General features: G+C 41.9%; 1 protein-coding gene across 2 annotated transcripts in view; it reads right to left on the reverse strand.

Annotated features, from left to right (window-relative positions):
- Positions 1–12,402: 12,402 nt before the first annotated feature.
- The window catches only part of KIAA1614 (KIAA1614 ortholog), a 33,821-nt gene continuing 26,635 nt past the window's right edge, over positions 12,403–19,588 (reverse strand). For both annotated transcript variants that reach the window (XM_075182276.1, XM_075182275.1), the window contains exons 8-10: positions 13,985–14,091; positions 13,227–13,390; positions 12,403–13,095 (exon numbers count right to left, since the gene is read on the reverse strand). In XM_075182276.1, coding sequence (XP_075038377.1) covers positions 12,902–13,095; positions 13,227–13,390; positions 13,985–14,091 — 465 coding nt within the window. In that variant the 3' untranslated portion in view covers positions 12,403–12,901. The remainder of the gene's footprint in view (positions 13,096–13,226; positions 13,391–13,984; positions 14,092–19,588) is intronic.

A 19,588-nucleotide genomic window follows, 5' to 3' on the forward strand; every position in this document is an offset into this window, starting at 1 on the left:
CATACAGATCTTATGAGGGCTTGCGCCTACTCTCGCCTACCAGCATGGCGGAGGGTGGGTACGTCGTGGGGTGCTGATATTTACTAGCTAGCCTTTTGCCGGTCTATCCACACACTTGCCAGAAAAATAGATATCCAGCAATACATTTAGATGTGGGCCTCTAAGCTGCATGTTTTGCATGCTATGTAACTGAAAGGGATGGGCTCCGCTTTGTACACTAGCCACCAATGAGGAGTTTATTTTAATCACATGATTGAGGGGTAGGATCGATATAGGCTCTGATTATCAGATCGTAGGGGACCCTGAGATTTCTGCTGGCGTCCCTGCTCAGACAGAAGACTTTGGGCTAGATTTACTAAGCTGCGGGTTTGAAAAAGTGGAGATGTTGCCTATAGCAACCAATCAGATTCTAGCTGTCATTTTGTAGTAAGTACTAAATAAATGAAAGCTAGAATCTGATTGGCTGCTATAGGCAACATCCCCACTTTTTCAAACCCGCAGCTTAGTAAATCTAGCCCTTTGTCTGTACACAAATGCATGTATTTTATATACCCCAATATATTAGGACCAATGCTCCAATTTCATTTATAGTTTTCTGTGCTTATCAGTGGTGTAGCTAGAAGCTCCTGCACCCCCCCCCCTCCTCCTCCAACCCAGTCTGAGGCAATGACACAGCATCTACCAGTACATCCTCCTTGCACAGTTAATCACTGTGCACAAAACCCTAACATTGCACAGAGATTTACCCCTAACCCAGTATAAATGTCCAGCACTTGCAGGCTTCCCACCCCCCTTACACAGATGCCCCTTTTGCAGCACAGACAGCCCCTCCCTTTGCACCACAAAGACCACCCCGGTGGCAGCCCTTTGCTTTGCATTTTGTTCACTAGCAGCATATGCCCTGTGATTTCTCCAGTCTTCCTTTTAATCTGAATGTGAGGAAGAAAACCGCAGCATAAAGGGCCCAGAGACACGAGCATTTTTTTTTTTTATCTTTTTCCATTTATTTCCTTTCTATTTTGCATTTTCCCTCAGATTCAAATTAATAGGCACCTCAATTAAAAATAAAATAAGATGGGCTGCTTCTGGAAAACACCCTGTACCCGTAACATGTTGGCTTTGTGTGTGTTCTGGCACATACAGTGCTTTAAAACCTAATGCAACTAGATAAAAAGAAGCCAGATCTTAGAGAGCATAAATACATGTTTGTGTCCAGAATCCAAATGACTTTCAGCTAGATACTGTAGTGCCTGATTTGTCTGCTCCATCCCAGGTGCCCAACTTAAAAATCACTGCAATAATGTGAACAGCCATAAACTCTGGCTGCTTTATGTGCCGTAAGGATTGAAGCAGAGAACTTCTGTTTTATATTCTCTTTTATCATTCCCTTCAAAAGATCAGGGGGGTGTGAGGTTTCACCTAGGAATGACTGCAAATCAGCCATGTCTGTAGTTTGGCATGGCAGAGATTCATTGTTTCCCTGCTGTAGATCACTGAAGCATTGCTGTATTAATCATTCCTACAGACCTTCAGACTAAAGCTGAATCCATCAGTTCACTGTAGACCTTTGCGAATTCCTGAATCCATTATCAGTACAATTTTGCAGCCTTGATGCACAAACACCTTTTCTGTCAGGAGTCCAGCAACTTCATTCACAGCTATAATCAGCATGCTGACTTCATCCCTTCCCCACAAAGCATCTTTACATTATAGCAGCATTGGCACCATCTAATAAAAAGGTTCACTGAATGTTTATTATCCTGCATTCCCGTAGCAGGCACACAATGCGGTCTGGGCTGTGCTTTTTCTGAATGACTGGGCAGCTGTATGTAATGTAGCAGAGGCACAATAAGAAATTGAAGGTTTGCATTTCAAATTGTGCTATTTCAGGTTATTTGAATAGGCGTCCTCAATGTGTATTTGTTTGCTGTCGCCTAAAAGGAATGAAGGCAGCCACTTTATGCGATTAAACAATGCAGCTCATCAATTTACTAAGAAATTGTGCCTCATTCCTCAGCTGTGCCTCCTAGAAGAAATAGCTCAGTTTTACATCTATAGCAAGCTTGGCCAACCTGTCACCCTCCGGATGTTGTGAAACTACAAGCCCCCATCATGCTTTGCCAGTAGATGACCAACTGATGGCTAGCAGGGCATGCTGGGACTTGTAGTTTTACAACACCTGGAGAACCACAGGTTGACCAAGCCTGATTTATTATCATGCATATTGCTTAACCCCATAGGATGGCTTCCTCCACTCTGTCTAGGTGACAGGTGCACCATAAGAGTTTCATCATCATCACCATTTATTTATATAGCGCCACTGATTCCGCAGCGCTGTACAGAGAACTGACTCACATCAGTCCCTGCCCCATTGGAGCTTACAGTCTAAATGCCCTAACACACGCACACGTAAATTTTGATAGCAGCCAATTAACCTACTAGTATGTTTTTGGAGTGTGGGAGGAAACCGGAGCACCAGGAGGAAACCAACACAGACAGAACATACAAACTCCACACAGATAAGGCCATGATCGGGAATTGAACTCATGACCCTGTCAGGCAGAAGTGCTAACCACTAAGCCATCGTGCTTAGTGTTTATATAAAATGTCTGCTGGTTTACAACCAAAACCTTAGAATATCTGTCTGTCTATCGCCTATCTGTATAATGGTGAAACTATAAAGTGTAAAAAGGAAGTGATCACAGTCACACCGTTCAAAGGATTTTACTGTTTGTATTTTATATTGACTGGTTGAGGATGTGCCATTACAGACACCAAACGAGTTAGGCCTCCACCTGGCCTAACTGTTGTTCTTATACTTATTTTTGTTGTTGCTGTCAACACTAATAAATGACTTCCTTTGAATGGGATGCCTGCAGTCACTTCCTTGTTACATTCTACAGCCAAGAGATGACTGACCAGAGTAACAATACAATACACACTACATGGACAAAAGGAGGATGGGGACTCCCCATCTAATTAGTGTGTTTGGCCATTTCAGCCACACCCATTGCTAACAGGTGTGTATAACCAAGCACACAGCCCTGCAATCTCCATAGTCAATCATTAGCAGTAGAATGGGCCGTATTTAAGATCTGAATGACTTTCAACATCACCCTGTAGTAGGATAGCACCTTTCCAATCAGTCAGTTCATCACATGTCTGCTCTTGGTAAAACTGCTGTTATTGTGTAGTGAAAACTCATCTGTCCTCTCTTGTAAGACGCACAGCCGAGTTCCAAACTGCCTCTTGAAGCAACGTCAGCACAAGAATATAGACAGCCGCATGGATTGGGTTTCCATGGCCGAGCAGTCTCAGATCACCATGCGCAATGCCAAACATCGACTGGAGTGTCATCAGACTCTGGAGCAATGGAAACATGTTCTCTGGCATGACAAATGATGTAGTCCAGGCCTGTCCAACCTGCGGCCCTCCAGGTGTTGTGAAACTACAAGCCCCAGCATGCTTTGCCAGTAGACAACCTGTTAATAGCTGGAAGGGCATGATGGGACTTGTAGTTTCACAACATCTGGAGGGCCGCAGGTTGGACAGGCCTGATGTAGTCTGATGGACAAATATGATTTTGCTGACGCTAAGAGAACACTTCCTGCCCGAATGTGTACGGCAAACCATAAAGGTTGGTGATGGAGGAATACTGGCCTGGGGCTGTTTTTCATAGTTTTACCTGGGCCCCTTAGTCCCAATGAAGGGAAATCTTAATCCTACACCATACGCTGTCATTCTAAAGAATTTTGTGCATCCAACTTTGTGGCAACAGTTTGGGGAAGGCCCTTTCTTGTTTCAACATAACAATGTAAAAGTTCAAAGCGAGGTCCACCAAAAAATAGTTTCCCGAGTTTGGTACTGAAGAAATTGACGCACCCGCACAGAGCCCTGACCTCATGCCCATCAAATTGAATTGGCATTCTGACTGCTACCCAGGGTTTATCACCCGACATCACTTGCCCCTTGTTCCAAAATCTAGTGCAGTGTTTCCCAATTCTGGTCCACAAGTTCAGTCCAGGTTTTAAGGCTATGAATGCTTAAATACAGGTGAATTAATTAGTGCCTCAATCATTTGATGTAATCATCTGTGCCACAAGCATTGATACCTAAAATGTTAGAGGGGCTTGAGGATTGGATTTGGGAATCACCGATTGAGTGGAAAACCTTCCCAGAAGAGTGGAGGCTATTGTCGTATCAAGCATGGACTAACTCCATATTAATATCTATCATCATCACCATTTATTTATATAGCGCCACTAATTCCACAGCACTGTACAGAGAACCCACTCACATCAGTCCCTGCCCCATTGGAGCTTACAGTCTAAATACCCTAACATACACACACGGACTAGGGTCAACTTGTTAGCAGCCAATTAACCTACCCGTATGTTTTTGGAGTGTGGGAGGAAACCCACACAAACACAGGGAGAACATACAAACTCCTTACAGATAAGGCCATGGTCAGGAAATGAACTCATGACCCCAGTGCCATGAGGCAGAAGTGCTAACCACTGAGGCACTGTGCTGCCCCTGTCCATGGTTTTGGAATGAAATGTGATGTTCGGTTGTCCACGTACTTCTGGCCATGTACTGTATATCCAGTACAGTGTTTGCTGGGAATGTATTCCATACCTTTTCATAATAGCAAAGTATTAAATGTAATAAATAAAATGTGTGTATGCTTTCTTTAATTACCTGTTACATTACAATAGACCATCACATGAATATACCACCGAAGGCAGAAGCAAAGATTCCGTATTCAGGCCCCATCGCTACAGCGGAACAGCTGACAAGCTGTGTCCTTCTAATTTTTCCAAGCTGTCTGGGTGCAGGCAGCAGTGTGCAGCCTCTGAGTGACACACACTGATTGCTTTTAAAGCCAAGGATGTAATATGGTGATGCTATGTAAGCCCGGGGAGGTAAATGGTGGGGGGAGATCTGAGAGGCTGTCCTGCCACTGTCTGAATTCACAGCTGAGTGCAACTCCTTTCTCCCTCCCACAGACACATAATGTGCTCTGTCCCTAGTGTACAGCCACCTGGTCTCATTAGCAAACAAACTCCCTGCAGGGACAGGAGCTGAATGCTTCAATTGTGGGGGGGAGCATAGTATTCTGGAAGAAATAGGTATTTGAATCAATGGCCTGTTCCTGGCAATGTGTAATAAGCATGAGTGCGTTTCCATGTGCATAAAAATGTGAATTTTGTAATTTTGTGTGCCGTAAAACATATGCATTTGGTATGACAGTAAACATTCCCACATTCTATATTTTCTGTACATATGTCAATGCAACGTAGAACACTGGGGTCTTAGGACACGTCATTGTAAAAGTAGAGTTTGGGTATCTACTATGGCAGAATTACAATAATGCACATATAGCTTTATATCTGCACATCAGCACATTCACATTAACATAGCAATTTACTATTAAAGTCATGTCAGGACAGTGTGTCCGATAGGAAAAATTAAGCTAATATTGGCGCTAAACATCATCATCGTCACCATTTATTTATGCAGCGCTGTACAGAGAACTCATTCACATCAGTCCCTGCCCATTGGAGCTTACAGTCTAAATTCCCTAACATACACAGAGAGAGAGAGAGACTAGGGTCAATTTTTGATAGCAACCAATTAACCTACTAGTATGTTTTTGGAGTGTGGGAGGAAACCGGAGCACCCGGAGGAAACCCACGCAAACATGGGGAGAACATACAAACTCCTCACAGATAAGGCCATGGTTGTAAACCCTTTACATTCAAATAGTGGATTAACCACTTATACCCAATTACAGAATATTAAAAATGCAACATGGTGTAACAAACGTATACAGTATACTGTCCAAATGTGAATACTGAACTGAAATACTTTACTCCAAATGATCCAAAGATATGTACAATCTCAAAAAAAAAACAAAAAACAAATGTATGCAGTGAAATTCTGTGAAGTGAAAACTCAAAAATACTTTGATATCGCAGTCACGTGATGGGACTAGAACGCAGGCATTTCACAAATGTTGTTGTGGTGAATTCTTGTGGATCTCTTTAGAGTAGCATGAATCCTCTGGGGATAAATGAAGCTCTTGTGTCAGGTTACTCCAAAAGAACAATATATGAAAATGATATAAAGTACCACATAGTGGAATATCGTTGGAGTAAGGTGGAATCACCAACCACAGACAATAACCAATGGTGCAAATATTAAAAACGAAAAGAGGTTTCCCCCAGCGTTCTCTGATCGAAAACTCGGGGAGTCTTTACTGCGCTTGCGTGACCTAGAGTCACCCATGTGCAAAGGTCATTTCTGTACTTAAGGCAGGGACACAGCAGATCCCTCTCCTGCACCGCTCTCCCCATAGGATTTTATGGCCAACACCATCTGCCCACAGCACAGTCCCCGTTGAGTATGGGGACTGCGGTACTTTGCATATCGCAGGAGATCTCTCTGGCATTAAGCTTTTCTTATATTGTGACTATACTTCAAATGCCTAAACCATGCAGAAAATGTAGTTTCCGAACGGTTTAGGGCTTGATAAATAGGTCCCTATGGGTTCTAACGTATACGTAATACTGTAGATTCCTTAGCTCCCGTGTAGGTATTTATCTGCCTGCAGGACTAAATAAGGTCGTAAATACTTACTGTGCTCCTGTGTAGCCCTTCTGTGACCATAAATCAAGACTCTTATTCTGACTACACACAGTATTACTGCATTGACTGGTATGCACTGTTAATTGGGGTCAGAGCGATACTTAAAGGAGTATGACACTTATGTATGTTTATTACAAACTATTTCTGTGTCCAAAAGAATGTCCTAGTTATGCAGTTATATAAATATACATAGATAGAGATATACATGTGTAGTTATATAGTGCAGTGTGGAGACATAACCACAGACCCAATGGTGAAAGACTTTCAGGTTTGTGCAAAACATGGGGGCATATTTAATAAAGCGCGATAGTGCTTTTAACGGGTCATTAAGGTGTCCTCCTGTCCTCTGCAAATTTATTAAGGGTGCATCATGGATATCTGCTGCTTTGCATTCCTCTTCGTTTTTGGGAGCAGTCACCATTGCTCCTGGCCGCAATCTAACAAGTCCTGAAAAAACATTTTTTTCGGGAACTTGTCATGTTAATGTACGCCAGCGTACATCATCGGAATTGAAGAAATCTAATGCTGTCAGCTCTGCTCCGAAGAGCAGAGCTGGACAGCGCATGTGTGGAGGGATCACATGATCCCTCCCTGTCACTCAGCGCGCTCTCTCTGCAACGATAGTTGCAGAGAGAGCGCTCTGCAACTCTCGTTGCAGAGACAGAGAGGGGATCTGTGTGCGCATGTCCAGTTCTTGGAACTGGACATGCGCAATTGAAGAGTAAAGAGAAGACCCGGAGACAGTGCTTCTGAAGAGGGGGGTAAGTATGATTTTTTTTTATCACTGAAACAGCAGTTTTTCGGAACTGCTGTTTCTGTGCAGGGCTGTACATAAATGGGAGAAGTAGTTCAATCCTTATCATTGCAATAAGGATTGAAAACTACTTTTCCCTTTATGTGAATATTGATAAATGTGCCCCATGGTCTTTCAGTTCAGCATGTCTGCAGGTTAGTTTATCACAGACCTGTCCTATGGCCTCATCACAACAATAAACATGGCTGCTTGTTGGCCAAGCGTTGTTCAAAAATAACTTCCCTTGTTAGGAGCAATTGAGTAGGTCACTCTTGGGATATTGGTTTCTACAGTCAGACATCGGGACCATGATATTTAATGAGCCGCAGGCTGACGCTGGAACCCCATCACTGTGTGTGTGTGTGTGGTCACAGAGCTGCATGTGTTTATTACTTCCACTTATTTCACTATAAAATCACATCAATCTACAATCCACCATCATCATCGTTGATTTATATAGCGCCACCAATTCTACAGCGCTGTACAGAGAATATTTGTCACTCACATCAGTCCCTGCCCCATTGGAGCTTACAGTCTAAATTCCCCAACACAGACAGACTAGGGTCAATTTAATAGCAGCCAATTATTCTGCTGGTATGTTTTTGGGAGTGTGGGAGAAAACCAGAGCACCCGGAGGAAACCCACGCAAACATGGGATGACCATACAAACTCCACACAGATAAGACCATGGTCGGGAATCGACCCCAGCTCTGTGAGGCAGAAGTGCTAACCACTAAGCCACAGTGCTGCCCACAACCAAGATGTTTATATTTCCGAGAAATCTCAATGTCATTGTGAAATTGTCTCACATTTCCCGTTACAGTATTCTAAACAAGACAAAAAAGTCAGGCCAAGAAAACACAGCTGTGATAATTCCCACAATGCCATGCTACCACACACATACACCCGGTGCATTTGCCCTCTGACATATATATATATATATATATATATATATATATATATATATATATATATAATATCTTACATAGCAAGGGTGACTGCAGGTCTTCTGTGTTTATGAGCCATTTAATGCCCCTATAGAAGGTAAACAACTTCTTATTCCAGTGACTGTCATACACGTAGCTTAAGAATGGCTCTTTATGAACAAATACAGGAATCCCCCATCCCCCTGTTTACAGATATATGGATGAGAAGATAAATATTATGTGATCCATTTCCTATCTTGTGTACAGGATGGTGCTGATGTCTTTTGTAGGTTTATACATTTCGAGGTCAACATTTTGACACAAAGATATTTTATGTGTCCTTATAGTATAGTTTTATATTTGCCCCCTCACTGTGCTGCTATTAGTTGTTTGACAGCGGTATCAGAGATGACGTCTTTGGATTAGTATTGGAATCTGCAATGGGGCCCACTTGTACCTCAGCCCGTGTGTCTACCAGGAACACGTACAGCTGGTAACACTTCTATGAGGGCAGGAAGCCACCAAGCAGTATGTATAGAATGGCCACAGGGCAATATCATTTACATGAAATATTGGTAACTAGACCAGGAACTGCTAGACCATGAAACAACTTGGCCTTGATGATGCCCAGATTAATCAGAACAAGGGCTATTGAGCATTTCTTTTTGTTGGATTGTAATTATATCCCAATATGGTTCAGTCTCCACGTTTTGTTAAAGCTTCCCCTAAGACCACCAAATACGTCTGTATGGAGTATTCCTAGTGGTGTCTGTTTCTGCAGGTTTCACTTTCATTTCTATTTTGGTTTACTGGTTATAGAGGGTCTGTCACTAAGGGGTAGAGGTCATTTAATTGACTCGACAATCATAGAAGCTTAATGGCAAAATTAAAATTAAAAAATAAATTCTATTCCCTCATCCGTTCCCCTCCAGAGCTGGTCTATATAACTACTGCTTGCCTCCGTGCCCCGCACTACACAGGTCTAATGTACTGAGGGCATGACAAAAAGTATAGGGGGCATTGGAGGGAAGGTAGCGCTCTGTTCAGCAAGATGATCAGCACTCCAGCCGCTCTCCTGGCCAGATGCCCTCCTGGGTGATCGGAGGATAGTATGGGTGGTCCAGACTGCCAACCCCTTATAGTTTAGCAAAAGCCCACTCCAGGGGGCAACATCTCCACGTTTTCAAACCCCTAGCTTGATACATTTACCCCCAGGAAAGTAATGACAGTTGTTAACTCCTACGTAGGGGTAAATGTATCAAGCTGAGAGTTTTCCGGTGGGTTTGAAAAAACAATCAGATTCTAGTTATCATTTATTTAGTACATTCTACAAAATGACAGCTAGAATCTGATTGGTTGCTATAGGTAACATCTCCACTTTTCAAACCGACCAGAAAACGCTCAGCTTGATACATTTACCCCTTAGTCTGTATTTGAGCTGCCTCTGCCATAGCTTTCTATCTTTATAAATGTACTTGAACTTATCACCAGGCAGTAAATCTCTGACTTTATCCTTTGTAATTCTTATAGCAAAATGAAGCAAATAGGGGAAGATTTATGGAAAGGCCATAGAGGCAAAAGCCTAGGGCAGCCCTTGAAGGCATAGTGTTTTGTAGCGTGTGACTTATGCTTGGCTATAGTTATTGATTTGTTATATGGAAAAAGAATGAGGTTATTTTATTGTCCAGTATAAATCTCAGCATACACATCATATCTCTGCCAGGCCAAAACGGCAAATCAGGAGACCTCACACACATTGGTTTCTCTGGGAACAACTTATATTTTATTATACCCGAGAATATGTTATATTATGTTTTTCTCTTTCAGGACAGATAGTGTTTTGTATTGGTATCATAATTGTTTGAATATCTGAGGGATAAGGGATTTTTTTTTAATGCATTTTGTCATGATTGTCCCCTTAATTACTTTTACAAATTAATTTAAACTGCCACAATCTTACAAAAAATCTGTCACATTGTTATTGGAATGTTTGAGTTATGCTTTTGAGCCATGAAGATATTATTTATATATATATATATATATATATATATATATATATATATATATTATATATTATATATTCTTTTTTAAACTTAAGCCCGCCATGCAAGCCCATAAACTTGGACGTCCAAGCCTATGTCAGAGCATGTACATGACGCTCTACCACTAGGGGCGCTGTGGCACAGATGAGCTTTCTATAGAGCCATCATCTCTTTCCTGCACCAAGTTCCAGTGCTCATGTCATCAATGCTTCCTGTCTGTCAATGGGGAATAGAGTTTGTGTCTAGGAAGACACCTGACTTCTACATATGAGCCGGATGCCCAGAGGCTCACTGAAGATCTCGGAATACTAAGGGAGCAAGCACCGTACTTCCCAAGTCTGGATCAGGCATCACAGTAAACCCTACATTGATGGCACTGAAAGATTCAAATCTATACTGGGAACTTTAAAAAAAAGCCCAATGTCTTTGTGAGTATTGGTGAAAGAGTAGCACTCTTGGCTTTTGGGCATGAAAAGTAGGGGAGGTGGAGGTTACTCCAGTCAAATGTCAATTACAAGAAGACCCCTAGTGAAATAGGGTACACTCAAACTATAATATATAATTCCTGAAAATTGCCAGCGTTTCAGTCCTAGGGACATTTCTGAGCCAACAATTTGTTAATCCAACATGTCTCTGCATGATGTTTCCTTCCCTATATGAATAGCTGAGGGCACAAGAGCCGAAGCAACAGCCTGGAAAGTCTATCCAGTTAAAAACATGTATTACTGATAAGTTAAGTCTAACACAATGCAAAATATTCCCAATGACTTGATAAAGAAGCAAGAAACAGCCTAACTAAATTTATGACAACCATCAAATTAAATGTAGTCCACTCTGTGCACCAATCCAGCCTGGTAGAGCTGGAGCAATACATAGAACGGGTGAAATGTGACTCACAGCTGTTATTGCAGGTAGAGGTGCTCTTACCAAGTATTAAACAAGGGGGTGAATACTTATGCTCTCACCAAATATTAAACAAGGGGGTGAATACTTATATAATCAGTAATTGATTATATTTGACACTGCAGATTATTTTGTGTTGATCAGAGATTCCGGATTCTGTTGGATTCTACAACGTAAGGAAATAAAGGGCTTTTATAGCCACTGTGATCTCACACAGTAGAGCTATAATCATATAAAAGCAGGGAGCCGTGGAGCAGAGAGATGGACTGAAATATAATGATATAGCTGAGACCGGTAATTTCACACAATCCGTAATACTGAAGCCATCCTGTCTCTTTCCAACAGCTGCAACAATATAATCTACAGTAGACTATCACACTCTTAAAGAGAATCTGTCACATTTGATATAATTAGTTGTTTACATAATGCCCAGTATGCTACGTAAGTGAAAGAATTCTATTTTTCTGTGCCCAATCTGGAGAGCATAGAAAAACAGCGCATGCCGTATACAAATATGGGGGGGTCCAAGTAGCATGTCTCTATTAGACCACAGCGCATGTCATATACAAATATGGGGGGTCCAAGTAGCATGTCTCTATTAGACCACAGCGCATGTCATATACAAATATGGGGGGTCCAAGTAGCATGTTTCTATTAGACCACAGCGCATGTCATATACAAATACGGGGGGTCCAAGTAGCATGTCTGTATTAGGCCACAGCGCATGCCGTATACAAATATGGGGACTCTAGCAGCATCCCCCAGGAGTGTGGCCACACCCCATGTGACATGGTCACCCCCCTTTCCAATTTCGAATGTTGTCCTTGTTTGAAGACCTCAATATTGGGAAATATGGCAAAGTGGAGGCAACAATTTTGTGGGCTAAATCAATATTCATGAGAATGCAGCCTAGGATGCATGAGGCACTTGGTGTCTCATGCCTCAGGGATAGCACTAGCCCCTAGTGACTTGATCGGCTGAATATTCGTTCAGTACACAAGTGTGTATAGCTTAACATTACTCATGTACAAAAAAAAAATCAAATGTATGACATGAATGCAATCACAAAGACCACAGGCTTCAAACACATCGTACATAGAAATGTTTAATATATTAAAATCATATAGGCAGTGAGGAACAGAAGATTTATAAATACACAAATATAAACAAGGAGTGTGACCTGTGCAATAGGGGAAATCCATTACAAGACAATGAACAAAGCCGTTTCACCAGCATAATACTGTGTGGTATAAAAGTTGTATCATCATACTGAGAGTTGTGTGTGTACATCACCATAGTACCAGGGTGGCCGACTTCTAGCCTCACACCAGTGTTGTTGGGTAAACAAAACATGATGTCAAGAAACAGTGCAAAATAGTTTGGTAAACAAATAGACATTCTGACACCACATCACAAGTCCGAGACTAAAGAGCAGTAATATCCCGTATCAAAATGTAAAAGCCGTTATCAGGAGATGGAAACATCAATATCTTCAGATTGTCCATGTTTTCTCCATGTCCGATTTACCGGTCAAATCAAACCTCGGTCCACATGAACCGTGTCCGGTCCCTGTTCCACGTGTCTGCTCAGCACTTGGTCTTTCTCTGGTGTAAAACTCGCAAAGACAAACTGGGTTCGCGGTGCATGATCTCAGTCATGTGACTTAGGCCAAGGGTGGCCACTTTGGCGCCATTCACCTCCAAGATCTCGTCTCCCACGTGGAGTAAGCCGGAATAAAGCTTGGCAGTGTTCGCATCACACATTTCCTGCACGTATATACCTGCATAGGAACAGAGATGTCTTAGAGACTGGCTGAATCTATAGGAATCCCACACGATACAAGCATTCAGAATGGAAGGGGAGGCGCTGAGTTATCCATCCATTCAGAGGTTTTCTCTGTGTTCCACTTACCTGAGTCTGGCCGTCCGTTACCAGAGGAAATGGTAAACCCCAAACCACCGTGTTCTGGGCACTTCAATTCTAAAAGGCGAGTACCATCCGGGTAAACCTCTGCCACTTTCCCTACTGCACGAGCCATAGCGGGAGATCCAATATCTTCCACACTGAGGGTGCGCCTGTGGGGAGGAATCATGAGCAATGATGCTGGATATACCAGATACTAACAAGTAACTGCTGCTCAGCTCTGTTCATAGTTACACCCCTGTAAGGGCTGCCACAAATGGCTGTGGCTGGCTAATTGGGACCATGCACGGTGGTATTTTATCTGATCCCAATCAGCAAGCCATATAGTTCTTATATGCCAGGTATTAACACTACTTCCACCTGTTCCTCTCCTGGACCCATATCATCCCTCTCATAGATCTATATCTTAACTATGTAAAGACACACGTTTGGGTCTGTGACTGCAAACAAGAGCCTGTTATATACACAGGAAGTGGCCCTCTTTGGGTAGACCATTAAACAACACAACACATTCACCAATGTAATATTTCTGCCATTATTGTTTTAGTAGAAATCTACGGCTGTTGTATCTGTAATTCTGCCTTTGCTGTAATTTACTTAATGTACAAGAAATAAACTGATCAGTTAGATTGTAACATTGTTCTTATGACTTCCAAGTGTGACTGTGCATTGTTCCCTGTTATAATCTTGCAATGTATAATATTAAAGTGTCAGGCTCCCACTTCAGCAGCGTATCAGTAATGTACCTTGGAGCATTGTTGACATTTCCTGTAATGTAAACAGCAGATCGGTCTGATTTTCCCAACAAGTTCTGAACAGAGGATGCTTTTCTTGGCAAATGAAATGGTGACATCTGGTGGTAAATTAAGAGTACTACACGTTAGAGAGGTCTATTACTATATGTTACATTTTTAATTACTTTCCAATTAGCATCACTACACCACAACCATTGCCTATTTAGAGTACTTTCATATACTTATTTAAAATACTCATACCTGGGAACCACTGTATGGATAATATTTGGTTAGTTATTGCATGATATTTGAAAACTACTAATGATTGCCAAATTTAACAGAGAAAAAAAAATTGTTATATTAAATTACCACGGGAAATATTACTAATGGACCTGATCCTATAACTACTTTATTTATGGAACAGCATTTGTTTATAATACCATACTAAATGAATTCACATCCTCTCATATAGCTTATGGTTTATGGTTTACATTCACAAACCCCAGTTTTTACCAAGAAACCTTTCTGTGCAGTGTGCTCTAGTCTCCTATGAAACATCTACACTTAGGATAATCAAACAATTATTATAAGAATTTGGGTGACAAGGCATGCTGGGACATGCAGTTTCACAGTGACTAGATACCTCTGCTATAGAACATTGAGTTTAGATCAGGTTACAGAGCAGTATAATGAAGTGAAGTTAGCTCATGTTTTGACAGTAGTGTGACCACAGACCAGCATTTCCCATTCACTTTAATGTTACACTGACTAAGCACATCCTTCAGATCGCTGTAGTCTCCCAGAAACTCGGTGTGTGACGGCACCCTAACACTGCTAGGCCCGGGCTTTATGTATGGTAATAGCCCTTACTGAGTCTATTTCCAACAAGCCCTTGTTCAGTGAGGCCTCTGTTGATCATCAGGAGGGTAATAATTAGCACATTAAATAGGTGATTAATTTGATACAAAAGACATTATGTATTTCTACTAGTTAATGGTAAGAAGTGTGTGTATAATGTATTATATATAGATAGATAGATAGATATACACACACACACATTATGACATTTGGAGCATGTGGGCACTTGTCTACACACCCAGCACCTGTACATACTGGATGCAGTTCGGCTGCATCAGTCTTGCTGATGCCCACAGGGATTTATTTTACTGGTGAATCCTAGTAAATGTCAAAGACTGACAGAATGGGACTCACAGGGATAAGCAAGAATTGGGATGCAGGATGAGTTCTCTATCCTGTAAAGGTGGAGGTGCCGGGGATAATCCTCCCCCTCCCAGCCATTATCCCTGGTCTCTCCCGGTCCTGTAAACAGATAGTGTGAGGAGGAGGTGCCCTACACTACTCTCCGCCCTCTGCCGTTCTCACCTCTTCATTTGGTGAACTAATTTGCCCATTTGGCTTTTAGTACCAACTTGATGACACCCAAATCTACCACTCTTCCCCTGACCTGTCTCTTTCTTTATCTTTTTGTGACCAATTCTCTCTCTGCTATGTCCATGTGGATGATCTAATACTATCTAAAGCACAATCTGTCTAAAACACAGCTTATTAAATCTCCCTCACCATTCACAACACATTTTCCTCTGTAAACCTATCCCGCTGCCTTGGTGTCCCCACTTTTATCCTTTCTAAATAACATGGCGAGACCGATCATCTTCTCTCTCATTCCACATCAACCGCACCACCCTACAAATCCACACATTGGCTCCTCGTACCCAGAATCAAATGCAAAATTCTCACCCTCACCTACAAAGCCCTCAACACCAACGCCCCTTCATTCATTTCTTCCCACTGTCTCTGTCACCCTTTTCAATCTGCCCCTGACCTGTGCCTCGTCTCCTCTGTGATAATTACCACTCACTCTCACCTACAAGACTTCTCCTGTGCTGCTACCAAACTATGGAAATCCCTACCACACACAGATCAGGCTCTCCCAGCCTTCAAATTTTTAAACGCTGTCTGAAATCCCAACTCTATTAGAGTCTACCTTACTTCCGCCTATAATACTCACCCTACACTTCTGTCACACTTGCTCCTGTCTCAGCTCAGCCCTTTTCCCACTAGATTGTAAGCTCCCATGAGTTCTTACCACCCTTTGTTTTTACACCTGCATTCATTTTATCTTTCTTGTGTGCTCCCGTTTTATGTATGCTTTACCCACAGACAGAGCACTGTCGTGCCTTACAAATCAATAAAAATAATAGTATAACTAATGTAAGTCAGTATAAAATACCCATTTATCACTTTCCTATGTGTAACCAGTTGTCTGTTCCAATAAGTTTAAATATAGGAGTTTTTATTTTTCAGGGTTAGTTATACTATAATATAGAAGGGACGTATGGTAGACACACAGGGTCATTTACTAACTGTAAAGTACAAGGTCGCAGCACAAACAATCTCTTGTGATGTCGCAATTCCTACTTTTACACAAACGCGCAGGGGTTAGCTAGACAAGATGTTGGTGTCTGCAGGGACACAGTCCAATAGGAGGAGTTGGGGTAATCGTGTGTCTTCCTTGCTGAGGACAGATTAGCCCATGAGTGCATTTCTCATTTTTATTTAACTGATATAAAGGATTTGCAGAGAGCACACTTATTACATGGACATTGCCTGATCTGCAGAAGGTGTACATGTAGTAATAAGTGACACCTGTAATATATATGTCCTATCACTCATGATTAATAAACAAATGAAAGAAGTTTCGCTCTTTACCCCATACACCTTTCCAGGCAGATCTACTAACTCATAAATCTCGGCGCACATTGTTTATCCCCAGGCAGTGCCAAGGACTATGAAATGGGTGTACACCTTGAAATGTGACGAGTCCACCCTTGTGCACAAACAAAGAAGTGCGAATCTGTACTTTTTGTGGTTTGTAAATGAGCCTTATATTAATTAACAAATTGTTTATATGCAGTAACCTATAGCAACCAATCAGCAGTTAGCTTTCATTAGAGTCATGAAGGACATGAAGAAATACAGTAGAAACATTCAAAACATTGGGTAGTATTTAGGTTATTTTTATTATAGTATATATCTGGAATTGTTATTCTACTAAGACCAGGAGGAGATACACCAGGAACCGTTACTTGGCAACATATGGCTGATATGAGCTGAAGAGAACCTGTGTGGTGACGGGCAGGGACCCGGGACAGAGGGGAGACGGCACCGGTACTGCCCTTACAATCTAGGGAGCAGGTCCGTGGCCTGCTGCCACAGGGGCAAAGTACATCATGACAGGGGGAATATGAGTGAAATGGGAGAAATGACCTCAGAATGTGGCAGTATGAGAGGAGAGCTCAGTCAGGAGGAATATAACACATTACCTCAGATGCTGTGTCTCTCAGTCTTACCGTTATATTCTGAGTGATTGAGCCCAGAGATATCCTGTTAGAAGCAGAGAGGCAGCATACACTGAAGGGGTTGAGAGAACACTAGCAAGTAAGTGTCCGAGTCCAAACATGTGAATAGTCACCCCCACAGAGGAGGGGTGAGTGAGACACTGCTGAGGCTGCGCTCACATTGCAGTCCCGGGTATATCCTGGGTATATGAACCTGAGATATTGCTGGGGGACAGAGTCTCCCACCCCGACAAATTTCCAGGTTCACACTAAACCCAACATCACAAGAGGAGCTTTGATTGGTTCCTCTTGTGATTTTTTTTTTCTTTTTTAACTTTCAATAATGTTCGGTGGGATCCGATTGGAGAAACCCGGGTCTCACCGTTCAGACTGGCATCTACCTGGGTCGGACCCAGGAATAACCCTGCAAAAGACCCGGGTCTAATTCCCGGGTCCTCTGACTCAGGTAGATGCAGGGGACCCGTTCACATTCAGCCTTGACCCGGGCTGAATATATTTGATTATTACAACTGTTTAAGAATGTGCTGGAGCGAAGGAGCGTAAATAAATAGTTCATATTTTGCAATATAGAGATGGCCTGGTATCCAACTTATTACTACTTCTGTTGCGCTGCACCACCACGAAACATCACCTGTGTCCACACGTAGCAGACATTGCTGTAAAACCCACGTGCGGGAACCCTCTTAATCCCACACCCAAGAGTTAGCCGGGACAGAGAAGAATGCACGGGTGAGGAGGTACATTACTTGCTATATGCCCCCTAGGCCACACGCTGGGACAGGTAGGTTATTTTTAGTTTCTATTCATTTTTTTTCAATGATGTAGTAGAGATTGATACATATTTTGCACTGATGATATCTAACAAGTGTGAAACAGGCTGTCTGCAAGTCTGATTTACTTGTGCATCTCTTGCTTTATCCATGCTGCTAAACCGGTGATTATTTACGCATGGATGACCAGTAAGGGTGAGTAAGAAGTGGTTTGTAGGTTTCTACCCAGAATTACCTTCTTCCTTTGCTTCTGTGGGATAATGGTTCTCGTTACAAACTATGAGAATGATATAAAAAGGCTCTTACAATAACATATTGGAACAGCATAAAAATGAAGACTTCAGGCTTCTGTGAGCGACAGAGTGAAAAAATATTCCGATATTACAATATTCCCTTCTGTTTCCACTGACTTCATTACAATTTTATTTTATAAAATAGAAGAGCAAAAACTGCAAAATATTTGCCAAGTTCACTTGGTGCCGAATTTTACACATTCTGTCACACAGAACGTGCTCTTATCTAGCACTGACCTAGAATGTATAGAATGTTACAGAATAAAACCTTCCTCTATTCTGGATCCACTGCCAGTCTGGATATAAACACTTATATTTATATGAATATCTGCCTCTGTTATGGTTTATTGTTATAGAGTTGTGTCTTTACAAATTATTGGTGCTTCAGCTAGATTCCCCCTCTGTATACATTTGTTTACTATGTATATTTTTAAGGTACACACTATTTACCTATTCTGTTTTACACAGCGCACTATTTATATTGTGTTATAATTGCTCAGTGGTCATGCAGCGTATCTGTATATTACTATGTATATGTAACCAAATTAGTCATCGGTTCTTAATACTCATGTGCATTGTATCTCACCGATTTGTGATTTGATTTTATCTGGTATGTGGGTTTTTTGCATTATCCTCCAGCTCTTTACAGTAAAATCTATACATTTTTCCTTTACATAATGTTTGCCCTTAGATATAAGGCAGTGCTGGTTATTTACCAACGTGCTCAAAGGTCAAAATCTGCACTAATAGTGCAGCAACCAGCCAACCTACAGATGGCAACATACTGGGCGATCTGGTCACTGGGGGAAAGGATCAGTGTTCAATATGGACATACATGTAGGGTCCTAATTAAATAAAAGATGACAATGCGCCCCACGGGCGGATCATCTGGATCACTTCCAACCTCCCCAGGGGTTGTTAATGTGGTTGGAAGATGTCTGTACTCACAGCCAGTAATGGTCATCTTCCGACTGGAGATCCTATCACGTCCGATAATAATTTAGATCGGTCACTATCGGTTGCTTCTTAGGACACACTTGCGCCACTATCATCATCATCAACATTTATTTATATAGCGCTAGCAAATTCCGTAGCGCTTTACACTCCACTATGGGGCTCATATCGGCTGTGACATCACAGTGGGTGTGTCCAGCATAACTTCCACTAGGCAGA

The sequence above is a fragment of the Mixophyes fleayi genome, chromosome 8 (assembly GCF_038048845.1).
Source record: "Mixophyes fleayi isolate aMixFle1 chromosome 8, aMixFle1.hap1, whole genome shotgun sequence".
NCBI classification, from domain to species: domain Eukaryota; kingdom Metazoa; phylum Chordata; class Amphibia; order Anura; family Limnodynastidae; genus Mixophyes; species Mixophyes fleayi.